Raw genomic sequence first — 15,730 nt, 5'->3', positions numbered from 1 at the left:
TCAGTCCCGCCCCTCCCACAGCGCGACCCTCCCTCAGTCCCGCCCCTCCCACAGCGCGACCCCCCTCAGTCCCGCCCCTCCCACAGCGTGACCCCCCTCAGTCCCGCCCCTCCCACAGCGCGACCCTCCCTCAGTCCCGCCCCTCCCACAGCGCGACCCTCCCTCAGTTCCGCCCCTCCTACAGCGCGACGCTCCCTCAGTCCCGCCCCTCCTACAGCGCGACGCTCCCTCAGTCCCGCCCCTCCTACAGCGCGACCCTCCCTCAGTCCCGCCCCTCCCACAGCGCGACCCTCCCTCAGTCCCGCCCCTCCCACAGCGCGACCCTCCCTCAGTTCCGCCCCTCCTACAGCGCGACGCTCCCTCAGTCCCGCCCCTCCTACAGCGCGACGCTCCCTCAGTCCCGCCCCTCCCACAGCGCGACGCTCCCTCAGTCCCGCCCCTCCCACAGCGCGACGCTCCCTCAGTACTACACCTTGGTCGTGGCGTCTCTCCAGCCCCTCCCTCCGGCTGCCGGCTAATGAGGTCGGAGGGCGGGACCTGCGGGGTGGGGCCGGTTTAAAGGAGGTGGGGCGGGCAAGTATTGCTCTCGGTGCTGCCGCTGTGGCCGACGAGCTGCGGGGCCATGTCTCGCTCCGTCACCTTACCGGCGCCAGGACCCTGGGGATTCCGCATAAGCGGTGGCCGCGACTTCAACAAATGCATTTCCGTGTCCAAGGTGAGCGCCAGGGGCGGGGGCGCCGCTCAGTCGGGGGCTCGGACCCTTCTCCTCCTGGATAACCTTCCATTCTGCCCGCTCCCCTTCTCCCGTCTACCCCGGAGACCGGTGCCGGACGTGGTGGGTGGTCGCTGGGTCCAAGCGAGCAGGCACTGAGGGCGAGGGGAGTTACACACCCTTCCCTGCCCAGGAGAGTGGCAAGGTAAGGCAGTTGGTGTTCCTCAGCCTCTGTCCCCCATCTGGGCTGCGTGGGCGCTTTCAACAGGGTCTGGGGTCTTTTGAACGTCCCCCGGATGGATGGTTGGAGAGTTGGGACAAGTACTGAGTTGACGATTTAGTCGGAGAGAGAGCACTGAGGCTCGGTGTCCCACTGCACCGGCTCCGGGAAGTTCTTTGGCAGGGCTCCTGTTGTCACCCGGTATGCAGGGGAGGTTGGGGGTCTGGCACTCGGGAGGTGTTTTGTGGGATCAGCGACAGATCACTGACTCACCTGACGACCTGGATCCAATGCTCAGGTGTATCTTGCTCAAAGGAGGACACTGAATCACCTGACGATCTGTGTCACTGCTCAGGCTTGTCCTGCCCAAAGGAGTGAACGTGTGACAGGCCTTTCGGCCCCAATGTCGACCCGAAGTGTTTATTGTCACGTGCACTGTGCAGAACTTTATTTGGCATGCCGACCGTGCCGATAGTTTTACCCATCATAAGCATACGAGGGAAAATGATAGCCGAGAGCAGATCTGTGTTAGAGTCACAGAGAGAGGGTGCGGGACAGGGCGTTAGGGTCACGGAGAGAGTGCGGGACAGGGCGTTAGGGTCACGGAGAGAGTGCGGGACAGGGCGTTAGAGTCACAGAGAGGGTGAAGGACAGAGTGTTACAGTTACAGAGAAAATGTTACAGTTGCAATGAGAATGTTACAGTTGCAGTTAGACAATAGACAATAGGTGCAGGAGTAGGCCATTTGGCCCTTCAAGCCAGCACCGCCATTCACTGTGATCATGGCTGATCATCCACAATCAGTATCCAGTTCCTGCCTTCTCCCCATATCCCTTGACTCCGCTATCTTTAAGAGCTCTATCCATCTCTTTCTTGAAAGCATCCAGAGACTTGGCCTCCACAGCCTTCTGGGGCAGAGCATTCCACATATCCACCACTTTCTGGGTGAAAAAGTTTTTCCTCAACTCTGTTCTAAATGGCCTACCCCTTATTCTTAAACTGTGTACTCTGGTTCTGGACTCACCCATCAGTAGGAACATGCTTCCTGCATGTCCAGTCCCTTAATAATCTTATATGTTTCAATCAGATCCCCTCTCAGCCTTCTAAATTCCAGTGTATACAAGCCCAGTCGCTCCAATCTTTTGACATATGACAGTCCCGCCATCCCGGGAATTAACCTTGTGAACCTACGCTGCACTCCCTCAATAGCAAGAATGTCCCTTCTCAAATTTGGAGACCAAAACTGCACACAGTACTCCAGGTGTGGTCTCACCAGGGCCCTGTACAACTGCAGAAGGACCTCTTTGCTCTTATACTCAATTCCCTTTGTCATGAAGGCCAGCATGCCATTAGCTTTCTTCACTACCTGCTGTACTTGCATGCTTGCTTTCAGTGACTGATGAACAAGAACACCTAGATCTCGTTGTACTTCCCCTTTTCCTAACTTGACTCCATTTAGATAATAATCTGCCTTCCTGTTCTTACCACCAGAGTGGATAACCTCACATTTATCCACATTAATCTGCATCTGCCCACTCACCCAGCCTGTCCAAGTCACCCTGCATTCTCATAACATCCTCCTCACATTTCACACTGCCACCCAGCTTTGTGTCATCTGCAAATTTGTTACAGAATGTTACAGTTGCAGAGAGAGTGTTACAGTTACAGAGACTTAGAGTTGCAGAGGGTGCTGGACAGAGTGTTAGAATTGCAGAGAGTGTTACAGTTGCAGAGAGGGTGCGGGACAGACAGTACGGTGTGAGGGTTAGGACGAGGTTGGAATATGTGGTTGATTGGAAGTGAAGCTCGCAGGTCCAGAGGCCTGCACTGGGGTTATTTATTGATTGAGATACAGTGCAGAATAGGCCCTTCGAGCTGCAACGCCCCACAGTCCCTGAATTTAATCCTAGCCTAATTGCAGGACCAATTAACCCACCAACTGGTACGTTTTTGGACTGTGTTATGGATTGTCTGTGGAAGTGGGTGGTTGGGATGGAGGCAAGAGCATATTGTGTTGTTAGTTTGTTGCTGGTTGTGTTCTGTGTTGCTTTGCCGAGCGTTGTGGGCACGTTGTTGGCACCAGAATGTGCAAGGACACGAGGGGGCGGCCCACAGCTCAGCTTTAGGGCGTGGAACATGGAATACTCCAGCACAGTACAGGCCCCTCAGCCTGTGATGTAAAGGCGTCTAGCCTTTTTATAGATGCATCTCTACCAAAGGAGGTGTAAGGTGCTCCTTCCCTCCGCTAGCCTGCAGGCCATCCTTGGGCAAGGTGTAGCACCTGCTTAGCCCCCGATCAGGGTCATGTGAAGCCATGGGAGCAGGTGGTGGATGGTCGTATGAGCAGCTGGTGCACATCACAAGTCCTGGTTATGTGACCACTGACTCCAGGCAGACAGTCTCTGAAGGGTATTGATATTGGCTGGGGTCACCCGTCTTGTAAAGACACTGCCCAGAAGAAGACAATGGCAAACCACTTCTGTAGAAAGATTTGCCAAGAACAATCATGGTCATGGAAAGACCACAATCACCCACGTTATACGACACAGAGCATAATGAACAAACATATTAGCCAATTCCGCCTTGGGAGAATGTCTCTGTCCACTTGATCTATGCCACTTATTGTCTCGTACATCTCTATCATGTCACCTCTCATCTTCCTTCACTCCAAAGAGAAGGGCCCTACCCAGCTCAGTCTACCCGTCCTCACAAGAGATAAGGTTGTGTTGTTTGTTAACACAGGCAATGGATTTCTCTGTATGTTTTGATGTCCATGTGATTGATAAATCTGAATCTGAGGACTCTGCCTTAAGCTGGAGAAGATGCTTTGCATGAATGACAAGATGTAAGGTCAGTGTGGGTAGATGGGAACGTGATTAAAATCTGACTGGCTGTGATCATGGAGATCTCCCAAAGGTGTGGGAGGGCTGTGGCCTCTCCTGCCTCTCGTTTGGACAGTGACTCTGACCAGGACTGGCTGAATGACCCTAACTGTCATTTTGAGTGCTGAATCTCCTGGCTGCACCCCTTCATTCATGGAAATGTGTCTGACATCCTGTTGGCAGGACGCGTGCGGCCATCGCAGTGAGTGTTTTGTGAGGAGTGCCGCAGGGTGCTGGGGACAGTGCAGCCCTCTCAGCCAGAAGCTGACCATGATGTGAAGAAGAAAGCCCGTGGCCTACAACTGTCGTGAGCACTGCCCCCATTCATGTTCATCAGAGCAGAATTAGGCCATTTGGCCCATTGATCATTCCATCAAGCTGATTTACTATCTCTCTCAACCCCAGTCTCCTACCTTCTCCCTGTTACCTTGATGCCCTTACGAACCAAGAACCTAGCAACCTCTGCTTTAAGTATACTCAACGACTTGGCCTCCATGGTCATCTGTGGCAACGAATTCCATAGATTCACCACCCTCTGGCTAAAGAAATTCCTCCTCATCTCTGTTTTAAAGAGACGTCCTTGTATTCTGAGGCTGTGCCCTCAGGTCCTAGATATTCCCACTATTGCAGCACTGGGGCTCCACAGGGGACTGTCTTGTCTCCCTTTCTCTTCACCATTTACACCTCGGACTTCAACTACTGCACAGAGTCTTGTCATCTTCAGAAGTTTTCTGATGACTCTGCCATAGTTGGATGCATCAGCAAGGGAGATGAGGCTGAGTACAGGGATACGGTAGGAAACTTTGTCACATGGTGTGAGCAGAATTATCTGCAGCTTAATGTGAAAAAGACTAAGGAGCTGGTGGTAGACCTGAGGAGAGCTAAGGTACCGGTGACCCCTGTTTCCATCCAGGGGGTCAGTGTGGACATGGTGGAGGATTACAAATACCTGGGGATACGAATTGACAATAAACTGGACTGGTCTAAGAACACTGAGGCTGTCTATAAGAAGGGTCAGAGCCGTCTCTATTTTCTGAGGAGACTGAGGTCCTTTAACATCTGCCGGACAATGCTGAGGATGTTCTACGAGTCTGTGGTGGCCGGTGCTATCATGATTGCTGTTGTGCACTGGGGCAGCAGGCTGAGGGTAGCAGACACCAACAGAATCAACAAACTCATTCGTAAGGCCAGTGATGTTGTGGGGATGGAACTGGACTCTCTGACGGTGGTGTCTGAAAAGAGGATGCTGTCCAAGTTGCATGCCATCTTGGTCAATGTCTCCCATCCACTACATAATGTACTGGGTGGGCACAGGAGTACATTCAGCCAGAGACTCATTCCACCGAGATGCAGCACGGAGCGTCATAGGAAGTCATTCCTGCCTGTGGCCATCAAACTTCACAACTCCTCGCTTGGAGGGTCAGACACCCTGAGCCAATAGGCTGGTCCTGGACTTATTTCATAATTTACTGGCATAATTTACATATTACTATTTAACTATTTATGGTTTGATTACTATTTATTATTTATGGTGCAACTGTAAGGAAAACCAATTTCCCCCAGGATCAATAAAGTATGACTATGCCTATGACTATTGGAAACATCCTCCACTCCGTCCAGGCCTTTCAATATTCAGTATCAAGAGAACTGGAAGTGATGATTGGACTGCATCCATTTGGAAGAAGAAACTTACCCCTGACATCTCCTCTGTACCTGCTTCCAAGCACCTTAAAACTGTGCACTCTCGTGCTAGCCATTTCAGCCCTGGGAAAAAGCCTCTGACTATCCACACGATCAATGCCTCTCATTGTCTTGTACACCTCTATCAGGTCACCTCTCATCCTCCATTGCTCCAAGGAGAAAAGGCCGAGTTCACTCAACCTATTCTCATAAGGCGTGCTCCCCAATCCAGGCAACATCCTTGTAAATCTCCTCTGCACCCTTTCTATGGTTTCCACATCCTTCCTGTAGTGAGGCGACCAGAACTGAGCACAGTCCTCCAACTGGAGTCTGACCAGGGTCCTATATAGCTGCAACATTACCTCTTGGCTCTTAAACTCAATCCCACGGTTGCTGAAGGCCAATGCACCATATGCCTTCTTAACCACAGAGTCAACCTGCGCAGCAGTTTTGAGCATCCTATGGACTTGGACCCCAAGATCCCGCTGATCTGCCACACTGCCAAGAGTCTTACCATTAGTACTATATTCTGCCATCATATTTGACCTACCAAAATGAACCACTTCACAATTATCTGGGTTGAACTCCATCTGCCACTTCTCAGCGCAGTTTTGCATCCTATCCATGTTCCGCTGTAACCTCTGACAGGCCTCCACACTATCCACAACATCCCCAACCTTTGTGTCATCAGCAAATTTATTAACACATCCCTCCAGTTTATAAAAATCATGAAGAGTAGGGGTCCCAGAACAGATCCCTGAGGCACACCACTGGTCACTGACTTCCATGCAGAATATGACCCGTCTACAACCACTCTTTGCCTTCTGTGGGCAAGCCAGTTCTTGATCCACAAAACAATGTCCCCTTGGATCCCATGTCTCCTTACTTTCTCAATAAGACTTGCATGGGGTACCTTATCAATGCCTTGCTGAAATCCATATACACTACATCTACTGCTCTTCCTTCATCAATGTGTTTAGTCACATCCTCAAAAAAAATTCAATCAGGCTCGTAAGGCACAACCTGCCCTTGACAAAGCCATGCTGACTATTCCTAATCATATTATACCTCTCCAAATGTTCATAAATCCTGTATCTCAGGATCTTCTCCATCAACATACCAACCACTGAAGTATGACTCACAGGCCTATAATTTCCTGGGCTACCTCTACTCCCCTTCTTGAATAAGGGAATAACACCCGCAACCATCCAAACATCCAGAACCACTCCTGTCCCCATTGATGATGCAAAGATCATCACCAGAGGCTCAGCAATCTCGTCCCTTGCTTCCCACAGTAGCCTGGGGTACATCATAAGACCATAAGACAAAGGAGCAGAAGTCGGCCATTCAGCCCATCGAGTCTGCTCTGCCGTTTGATCATGAACTGATCCATTCTCCCATTTGGTCCTACTCCCCCGCCTTCTCACCATAACATTTGATGCCCTGGCTACTCAGATACCTATCAATCTCTGCCTTAAATACACCCAATGACTTGGCCTCCACTGCTGCCCGTGGCAACAAATTCCATAGATTCACCACCCTCTGACTAAAAAAATTTCTTTGCATTTTTGTACTGAATGGCGCCCTTCAATCCTTAAGTCATGCCCTCTCGTACTAGCCTCCCCCATCATGGGAAACAACTTTGCCATATCCACTCTGTCCATGCCTTTCAACATCCAAAATGTTTCTATGAGATCTCCCCTCATTCTTCTAAACTCCAAGGAATACCGTCCAAGAGCAGACAAACGTTCCACATCCCGCCCTGTCCCAGTGACCTATCCAACTTGATGCTTTCCAAAAGCTCCAGCACAACCTCTTCCTTAATATCTATGATTTGCATCACAGTGGGTACAGACATTGTGGGCTGAAATACCTGTCTCTAATCATAAAGCTGGGTGTGAAGAAACCTGCTCAGCACCAGTTCTGCCCAGGGTAGGCCTCAGTATGCAAATGAACCATTCAAATGATCTCTCACTCTGTGTAACACACACAAAATGCTGGAGGAATAATGTTGAAAAAGTCCAGAGAAAATCCCCAAGGATATTGCTGGGTCTGGAGGGCCTGAGTTACAAGGGAAGATTGAATAGGTTAGGACTGTATCCTGTAGAACACAGAAGATGAGAGGAGATTTGATAAAAGTATACAAAATGATGTGGGGTATAGATAGGGTGTTGTAAGCTGGCTATTTCCATTGAGGTTGTGTGGGACTACAAGCAGAGGTCATGGTTTAAGGGTGAAAGGAAAAATGTTTAACGGGAGCATGAGGCAAAAACTTCTTTGCTCAGAGGATTGTGAGAGTGTGGAATGAGCTGCCAGCACAGGGGATTTAGCAGGTCAGGCAGTGTCTACAGAGTGGAATAAACTGTTGATGTTTCAGGCCATGACCCTTCATCAAGGCTCCAACTCTGCCCTGATGAAGGGTTTTGCTCAAAACATTGACTGTTTATTTCCCTCCCTAAATGCTGTGTGACTTGCTGACAGTGTTCCCTCTAAGCTGCGCAGTAACTGAAATGCCCCTACGCACATAGCCTTTGTTGCCACGCAGCTGAAATTTTTCTCTATTCAATGTTAATAGAAAGGGCCGTGCAGTTTTCAGGCCGTAAAAATGTCCTGCTCAGGGCAATGGTTGTTCTCCACAGTGTGAAAAATTAATTAAAGGTGACATGACCTGCTGAGTTCCTCCAGCATTTTGTGTGTGATGCTGAAGATTTCCAGCATCTGCAGAATCTCTTGTGTGTGTCTCCCATTCTGTGCATGCCTACTGCTCTGGTATCTGCCCCACTGGCCTGTGAGGGCAATTTTGCTCTGCATCTCTGTACCTTTCCCATGACAAGTGTCTCTACACTTCAACACTTGCCGTTGTCTGACGGGGAGGTTAGAGTCGGTCTACTGCTCGAGCTGGCAGCAGTGGTTTTGCTCATTTCACCATCGCTTCCTGGCCTCCGTGTCTCCGTGTCATCCAGCGTGGCTTCTCAGCAGCACAGACCAGATGCGGAAGAGTGGTTTGCTGATGGTGAGAGCGTGGCGGGGGAGGGGAGAGAGAGAGAGAATGGAAATGAATCAGAATCTGGTTTAATATCACTGGCATATGTCATGAAGTTTGTCGTTTTGCGGCAGCGCTACAGTGCAATCATCATTGTGTGACGTGGGCAATCCATGGTTTCCATGACTGTTCTTGGCAAATTTTTCTATAGAAATGGTTTGCCATTGCCTTCTTCTGGGTAGTGTCTTTACAAGACGGGTGAGCCCAGCCATTAACACTACTCTTCAGAGATTGTCTGCCTGGCGTCAGTGGACACATAACCAGGACTTGTGATCTGCACCGGCTGCTCGTACGACCATCCACCACCTGCTCCCATGGCTTCACTTGACCCTGTTCGGGGGCTAAGCAGGTGCTGCACCTTGCACAAGGGTGACCTGCAGGCTAGCGGAGGGAAGGAGGGACTTGCACCTCCTTTGGTAGAGACGTATCTCCACCCTGCCACCCAACATCACAATACAGAATAATAAAAAACTTTAAGTTACAAAAGTACATATTAAAAAAAAGTTCAAAAAGAGAGCAAAAATATAGTGAGGTAGTGTTCATGATTCATTCAGAAACCTGATGATGGAGGTGAAGAAGCTGTTCCTGAAACGATGGTGGCAATGAGAAGCAGGCATGTCCTGGGTGCTGGGGTCCCTAATGATGGACGCCGCCTCTTAGAGGCATCGCTCCTTGAAGATGCCCTGGATGCTGGGGAGGCTGGTGCCCATGGTGGAGCTGACTGAGTTTGCAACTTTCTGCAGCTTTTTCCAATCCTGTGCAGTGGCCCCACTGTACCAGACCATGAATGCAGTCAATGGTAGAGAGAGAGAGATGATAAACTCGAGATTCTGCAGGTGCTGGAAATCTTGATCAATGTGATTTGAGGGTTGATGGGCAGGAATTTCCAACCTGGGGTCCATGGTCCTCTTGCTTAACGGTATTGGTCCATGGCATAAAAATGTGGGAACTCCTGCCCTAGAGTGTAGGAGAATGAGGGGAGATTTGATAGAGGTATACAAAATTGAGGGTACGGAGGGGTATGCAAACAGACTTTTTCCACTGAGGTTGGGTGAGACTAGAACTAAAGGTCATGGGTCAAGGGTGAAAGTGAAATGTTTAAGGGGAACGTGAGGAGGAACTTCACTCAGAGTGGTGAGAGTGTGGAACGAGCTGATAGCAGAAGTGGTGAATGAGGGTTAGATTTCAACATTTAAGAGAAATCTGGATGGGTACATGGATGGGAAGGGTATGGTCCCAGAGCAGATCGATGACACTGTGCAGATTAATGGTTTGTTACCAAAGGTCTGTCTCAGTACTGTAGAGTTCTATGGCTCTATGACCTATGACCCATGACCTAAATCAGCCAGTCAGGCAGCGACTAAAGGTGAAATGTCTTGGCCCAAAATGTTGACTGTTTATTCTTCTCTGTAGACGCTGCCTGATCTGCTGAGTTCCTTCAGCATTTTTTGTGTCTGTCTGTATGAGAGAAGGAGATATCTAAAGATAAAAAGATAAGTTTGATTGGAGGTTGGGACAGAGATCAGTGTATGGGGCAGTTGCTGAGCCACTCCAAGTTCCTGAAATAATTGAGCAGAGCGCAGTGGAAGTTCCCCCAGTTGTAGCAGCAACAATGCATTCTGGGTAGGCACAGGAGGAGCCCATAGGTCGGGGGTAGGGTGGGGTGGGGTGGGGAGAGAACTACATTGCTTTAAACATCTCCGAGGAGAGGAAATGGTGGAGGCACAGGAAGAAGGAAGCTACATTACAGCAAGAAACTCTTGCACAGATATTAACTTGGGCTGTTGCTATGGTAACTCACCCTGAGCCTGTTTTGGCCTCCTGATCTATTCTAGAGTTCAAGAGCCATGGGGTCTTGGTATTGTTGAAGGTCTAGAAAACTCTGGTGAGACCTCCTGTAGGCCCCAATACACTGCCAGAGTTGGAAACTCGTTAACACTGCACCCAGTGTTGGGGCACAAAGGGTTAAATCATATAACACAGGTCAAGGGAGCTAATATCGGTTGGCGGGGGGGCTTCATATGCCTTTCTGGGCAAGAACAGGTTAATTCAGAGCAATTCAGTATCTCTTTTGATAGGTTGAGCAAGCTAGGGCTTGCCTCTTTGGAGCAACTTGATAGAGACGGACAAGGTAAGAGGCGTAGATAGAGTGGACAGTCAGACTTTTTCCCAGGGTGGAAATGGTTAATATAAGGGGGGGAGAATAACCTTTAAGGTGATTGGAGGAAAGTGTGGGGGGGGAGGTCAGAGGTAGGTTTACACAAAGAGGTGGGTGCATGGAACAGGCAGCTGTGGATGGTGGTAGAGGCAGATGCGAAGGCGAGGCGAGGCATGGCGGAGGTGCGAGTGAGGGAAGTCCCGATGTCTGAACGATTTAAGTGCCAGGCCGAATTGGAAAGGGCAGTCACGGGACGAATCGTGACGGTAGGGCCCAGGCTCCAGAGCTGTTTGGGAGCGAGGAACACCCTGATGTTTGGACAATTTAAGCCCCTGACCAGATTGTTGGGACGGGAGGCGCGGGGCCAGTTCTGTTCACCACTCCGTGTTGTTTACTCAGCTCTCCGATGAGCTGTGGGCCTGCTCCGACCGCAGTGATGCCTGGGTTCCTGTCCGTGGTCCCATGATATTTATCCAGCTCTGCACTGAGCTGAGGCTGAGGCTGTGGGCCTGCTCCGACCGCAGTGATGACTGGCTTTGAGCTTCAGTTCTGAATGCTATTTGCTTATTTTTATTGTTTGCGCGATTTTATTACTCTGCCCATCGAGTGTTTGATGATCTTTTTAATGGTTCCTATTGGGTTTCTTTGTCTTGTAGCGGCCTGTAAAGGGACGAATCTCAAGGTTGTATAATATATTCATACTTTGGTAATAAATCTACTTTGAACTCTGAACTTTAGACACGTGGATGATAGAAGAATGGAAGGCTATGTGGGAGGGAAGGGTTAGATTGATATTGGAATAAGCTGAAGGGTCAGCACGATGTTGTGGGTTGAAGGGCCTGTACTGAGCTGTGTTCTACTGTTTGTTTATTTATGTATAGATGTCTAGGGCCCTTCGAGCCACTCTATCCAGCAACCCGCAACAACTCCAATTTAACCCTAACTTAATCATGGGACAATTTACAATGACCAGTTAGCCTACTAACTGTACGTTTCTGAACTGTGGGAGGAAACCAGAGCACCCGGAGGAAACCCACGCATTCCATGGGGAAGGATGTACAGGGAGACTCCCTATAGTGGATGCCGGGACTAAAGTCTGACACCTCAAGCTGTAATAGCATTGCGCTAACTGCTACGCCTCGTGGCTTGACCAGTGACTAGATGTTCTGAGAGGTAACCAGGTGTGTCGATGAGGGTTGGACGTGGAATTTGGAAAAGTATTTGGCAACTCGCACTCGCAGAGGGATCCCTTGAATATAGTGTGATGGGTTGGTGGTGAGGATGTGTCAGGGCTGTACAACACTGGATGGGGCACCGCTGGAGCTCAGCCCACTGGTCACCCCAGCACAGGGAGCACTTGGCAACAGTGGGAAGGGTTTACAGGGATGTTGCTAGGGCGGATATCTGGAATGAGAAGAGACTGAGCAGGCCAGGACTCTTTCATTTATTTAGAGATACAGCACGGTACAGGCCCGTGGTAGGGGAGTCCAGGACAAGAGGGCACAACTTCAGGATTGAAGGACGTCCATTTAGAACAGAGATGTGGAGAAATTACTTTAGTGAGAGGGTGGTAAATCTGTGGAATTTGTTGCCATGAGTGGCTGTGGAGGCCAAGTTATTGGGTGCATTTAAGGCAGAGATAGATAGGTTCTTGATTAGCCAGGGCATCAAAGGGTATGGGGAGAAGGCGGGGGAGTGGGGATGACTGGAGGAATTGGATCAGCCCATGATTGAATGGCGGAGCAGACTCGATGGGCTGAATGGCCTGCTTCTGCTCCTATTATCTTATGATTTTAAGGTCTGGCCCACCAAGCCTGCACCACCCAGTTATACCCATGTGACCAACTAACCTGCTAACCCATACATCTTTGGAAGTTGGAAGCCCTCGTGGTCACAGGGATAATGTGCAAAGTCCTTATGGGCAGTGGCAAAATTGAACCTGGCTCATTGGCAGAGTAATAACATTACACTAACTGCCCTGTTACCAACCAGGTAAATGTAACTGGATCAAATGTATTTATGTGTACGATATAACTAACTTGGATAGGTATAGAATATTAAACAGGGCTATTATAACAAAAACTTCACACCATTTTAAAAGTTTCTTCCCCCAGGCAGTTAATCTGATCAACCATTATAGTTAGACCCCCTCTATTACCCCGTCACTGCACTGTAAACACTTTAAACCACTTTTTATAAAGCTGAGATATATTGTAAATTACTTAATACGTACATTCTCATAATTTATGTATTTATGCACATTTTATTCCAAATCCATGCTTTAACCTCCAACTTTATATAATTCTTTATTCATTCTAATTGTTGAATGTTTTTTTTATGCTTGTACTTTGAAGCCAGAGCACATGGTTAGTTGTAGGATTCCTAACAGTGTATCGAACAGGGACATATTGAGGTCCACATCCATAGGCACCTCGAAGTTGCCGTACAATGGTTAAGAAGGTGTATGGTGTGTTGGCCCTCATTAGTCAGCGATTGAGTTCAAGACCAACACAACACAGTAATTTTCAAATACTTGGTGAATAGAGTTGATCTTTGATACACTGAGATCGTTGTGTATTGTAGGCCCACATCCTCCTAAATCGGTGGCAACTGCATGTTGTTAGCATAGTTACAGACTAGCTCAGTCTGCTCTGCATACCATAAGGCCGTGTTCACAGGAGCAGAATCAGGCCACTTGGCCCATTAAGTCTGGCCCCACCATTTGATCACGGCTGATTTATTATCCCGCTCCATTCCATTCTTCTCATAACCTTTGATTCTCTGACTAATCAAGAACCTCTCAACCTCCACTTTAAATATACCCAATGACTTGGCCTCCACAGCTGCCTCTGGCAATGAATTCCACAGATTCACCACTCTCTGGCTGAAGAAATTACTCCTCATCTCTGTTTCTAAAGAGATGTACTTCTATTCTGAGACTGTGCCCTGTGGTCCTAGACTCTCCCACCATAGGAAACATCCTCTCCACGTCCATTCTTTCTTGGCCTCTCAACATTTGATAAGTTTCAATGAGATCTCCCTAACCCCCCCCCACCCCATTCTTCTAAACTCGAGCGAGTACAGGCGCAGAAGCATTAAGTGCACCTCGAGCGTTAAGTGCAGTTATACTGTGATACTGCACAATTGGCAGCAGCAGGAAGTGTTGTCGGGAAACAGAGCTGGGCTTTGGACAGGATGCAGAGCTGGGCGAAGAAGTGGCAGATGGAGCTCAAGACAGTGAAGCGTGTACTGATTCACTTTGGAAGGCAGACTACAGGGTTAGTGACAGGATTCTCAGCAGTGTGCGGGACAGGGGGATCTTGGGGACCATGTCCGTAAATCTCTCAAAGTTCCTGTGCAGTTGATGAACGATGTTAAGGAGGCATATGGTGTGTCGGCCTCCATGAGTCAGGGGATTGAGTTCAAGAGCCATGAGGTAATGTTGCAGCTCTCTAAAATTCTGGTTAGGCCACACCTGGAATATTGTGTTCAGTTCTGGTCACTTCATTATAGGAAGGATGTGGAAGCTTTAGAGAGGGTGCAGAGGAGATTTCCTAGGATACTGCCTGGATCAGAGAGCATGTCTTATGAGGAAAGGTTGAGTGAGCAAGGGCTTTTCCCTTTGGAGCGAAGGAGGCTGAGGTGTATCAAACGATAAAAGGCTAGATAGAGTGGACAGACACTGACTTTTTCCCAGGGTGGAAATGGCTAACATGTTGGGGTATAATTTTAAGGATGTCAGAGGTAATTTTTGACACTGAGTGGAATGCCCTGCCAGGGGTAGTGGTAGAGGCAGATACATTAGGGGCACTTAAGACACACTTAAATAGGCAACATGGATGATTAAAAAAAAAATGTAGGGTTATGTGGGAGGCAAGGTGTAGATCAGAGGTCCCCATCTTTTTGATGCCATTGACTGAGGGCTGTGTGGACCCCAAACTGGGAGCCCCTGGCTGAGACCGATCTTGGAGAAGCACCCATAATGTGCACCTCCAAGTACTCGCACCTCTCTCAAAGTCATCTCAAGACCACTCCAGATGCTGGTGGCTGGCGAGGCAGAACGCCTGAGTGTGGGGATGAGTCACTGACTGGCATAGGTTCTGCCAAGCTGTTCCCTGAGTGAGCAGGGGTCCGGACAGCAGGTACAGCGGGTCCCCTGTCATCGAGCACACAGGGAGTGTGGCCACAGTGGTTGGGTTTTGGCACTGGACGCAGTCACTCAAGTGCAGGCAGGCAGTCTGAGGCCTGTGGGCTCTCCTGGAGAGAATGGAAACTTTTTTTTCTCCTGGGTCAATGATATCACTCAGCACAGGGTCGTGCTGAGAATGTGCAAGTCTTCAGCATTGCAGAGAGAGTGAAAGGGGAAAAAGAAATGTTCAGGCTGCAGAAATCTGCTCTGAAATATATCACTCGCTCTAATCTCCTGCAAAGCCACAAGGTTGAATATCCTGTTTGAGAGACGTTGGAGCCACAGCTTTTTGTAGCAGCAGAGAGTCATGAAATTAACACTCCTAAAATGCACGAAACTGTGTGCAATTTTAAGCTGAAAAGTAGCAACTTTATTGAATTGAGAGAGTCTGTTTTGCATATGGTGCTGGAGGAATATGTTCATCACAAAATGTCTCACAGCTGTTTGGAATGTAGTGTTGTGGCTTCAATGGAGACAGCAGCCAAAATATGCTGAAGGACTCTCTTTTGCCAGGTGCAAGCATTAGGTTGCTTATATCAAAAGCAAAGGCTTTCAGTTTCAGTCCAGAGGTGGTGCCAAATAATGTTGCCACGGTAATGGCAAATGTCCCTGATAGGACTGCTATTTTTTTTAAGAAGCTGTAGAGAGGTGCAGCCATTTTAGCTGCCACATCATGGAGCTAGGAGCCCTGGCTCGATTCGGAAGTGGGTGCTGTGTGCAGAGTTGTGGCCCCTCTCAGTAATCGTGTGGGTTTCAGAGACAAGATGGTGCTGACATCGTAAGGTGATGGGTGAAGCCAGGTGGGCGGGAAAGGTAAAAGGCTGGAGAGGAAGGAATCTGATCGGA

The 15,730-nt window shown here is 49.0% G+C and overlaps 1 protein-coding gene across 2 annotated transcripts in view; it reads left to right on the top strand.

The window, feature by feature from the left end:
- The first annotated feature begins 560 nt into the window (after positions 1-560).
- The window catches only part of pdlim2 (PDZ and LIM domain 2 (mystique)), a 36,922-nt gene continuing 21,752 nt past the window's right edge, over positions 561-15,730 (top strand). Inside the window, exon 1 of one of the 2 annotated variants that reach the window (XM_063057221.1) lies at positions 561-715. In XM_063057221.1, coding sequence (XP_062913291.1) covers positions 623-715 — 93 coding nt within the window. In that variant the 5' untranslated portion in view covers positions 561-622. Of the gene's footprint in view, positions 716-15,535; positions 15,668-15,730 lie in introns of those variants that run through there. The other variant, XM_063057222.1, reaches the window with a different exon arrangement.

The sequence above is a fragment of the Mobula hypostoma genome, chromosome 8 (genome assembly GCF_963921235.1).
Source record: "Mobula hypostoma chromosome 8, sMobHyp1.1, whole genome shotgun sequence".
NCBI lineage: Eukaryota > Metazoa > Chordata > Chondrichthyes > Myliobatiformes > Myliobatidae > Mobula > Mobula hypostoma.
The sequence above is the reverse complement of the archived record's forward strand: the minus strand, read 5'-3'. Positions and strand labels throughout refer to the sequence as shown.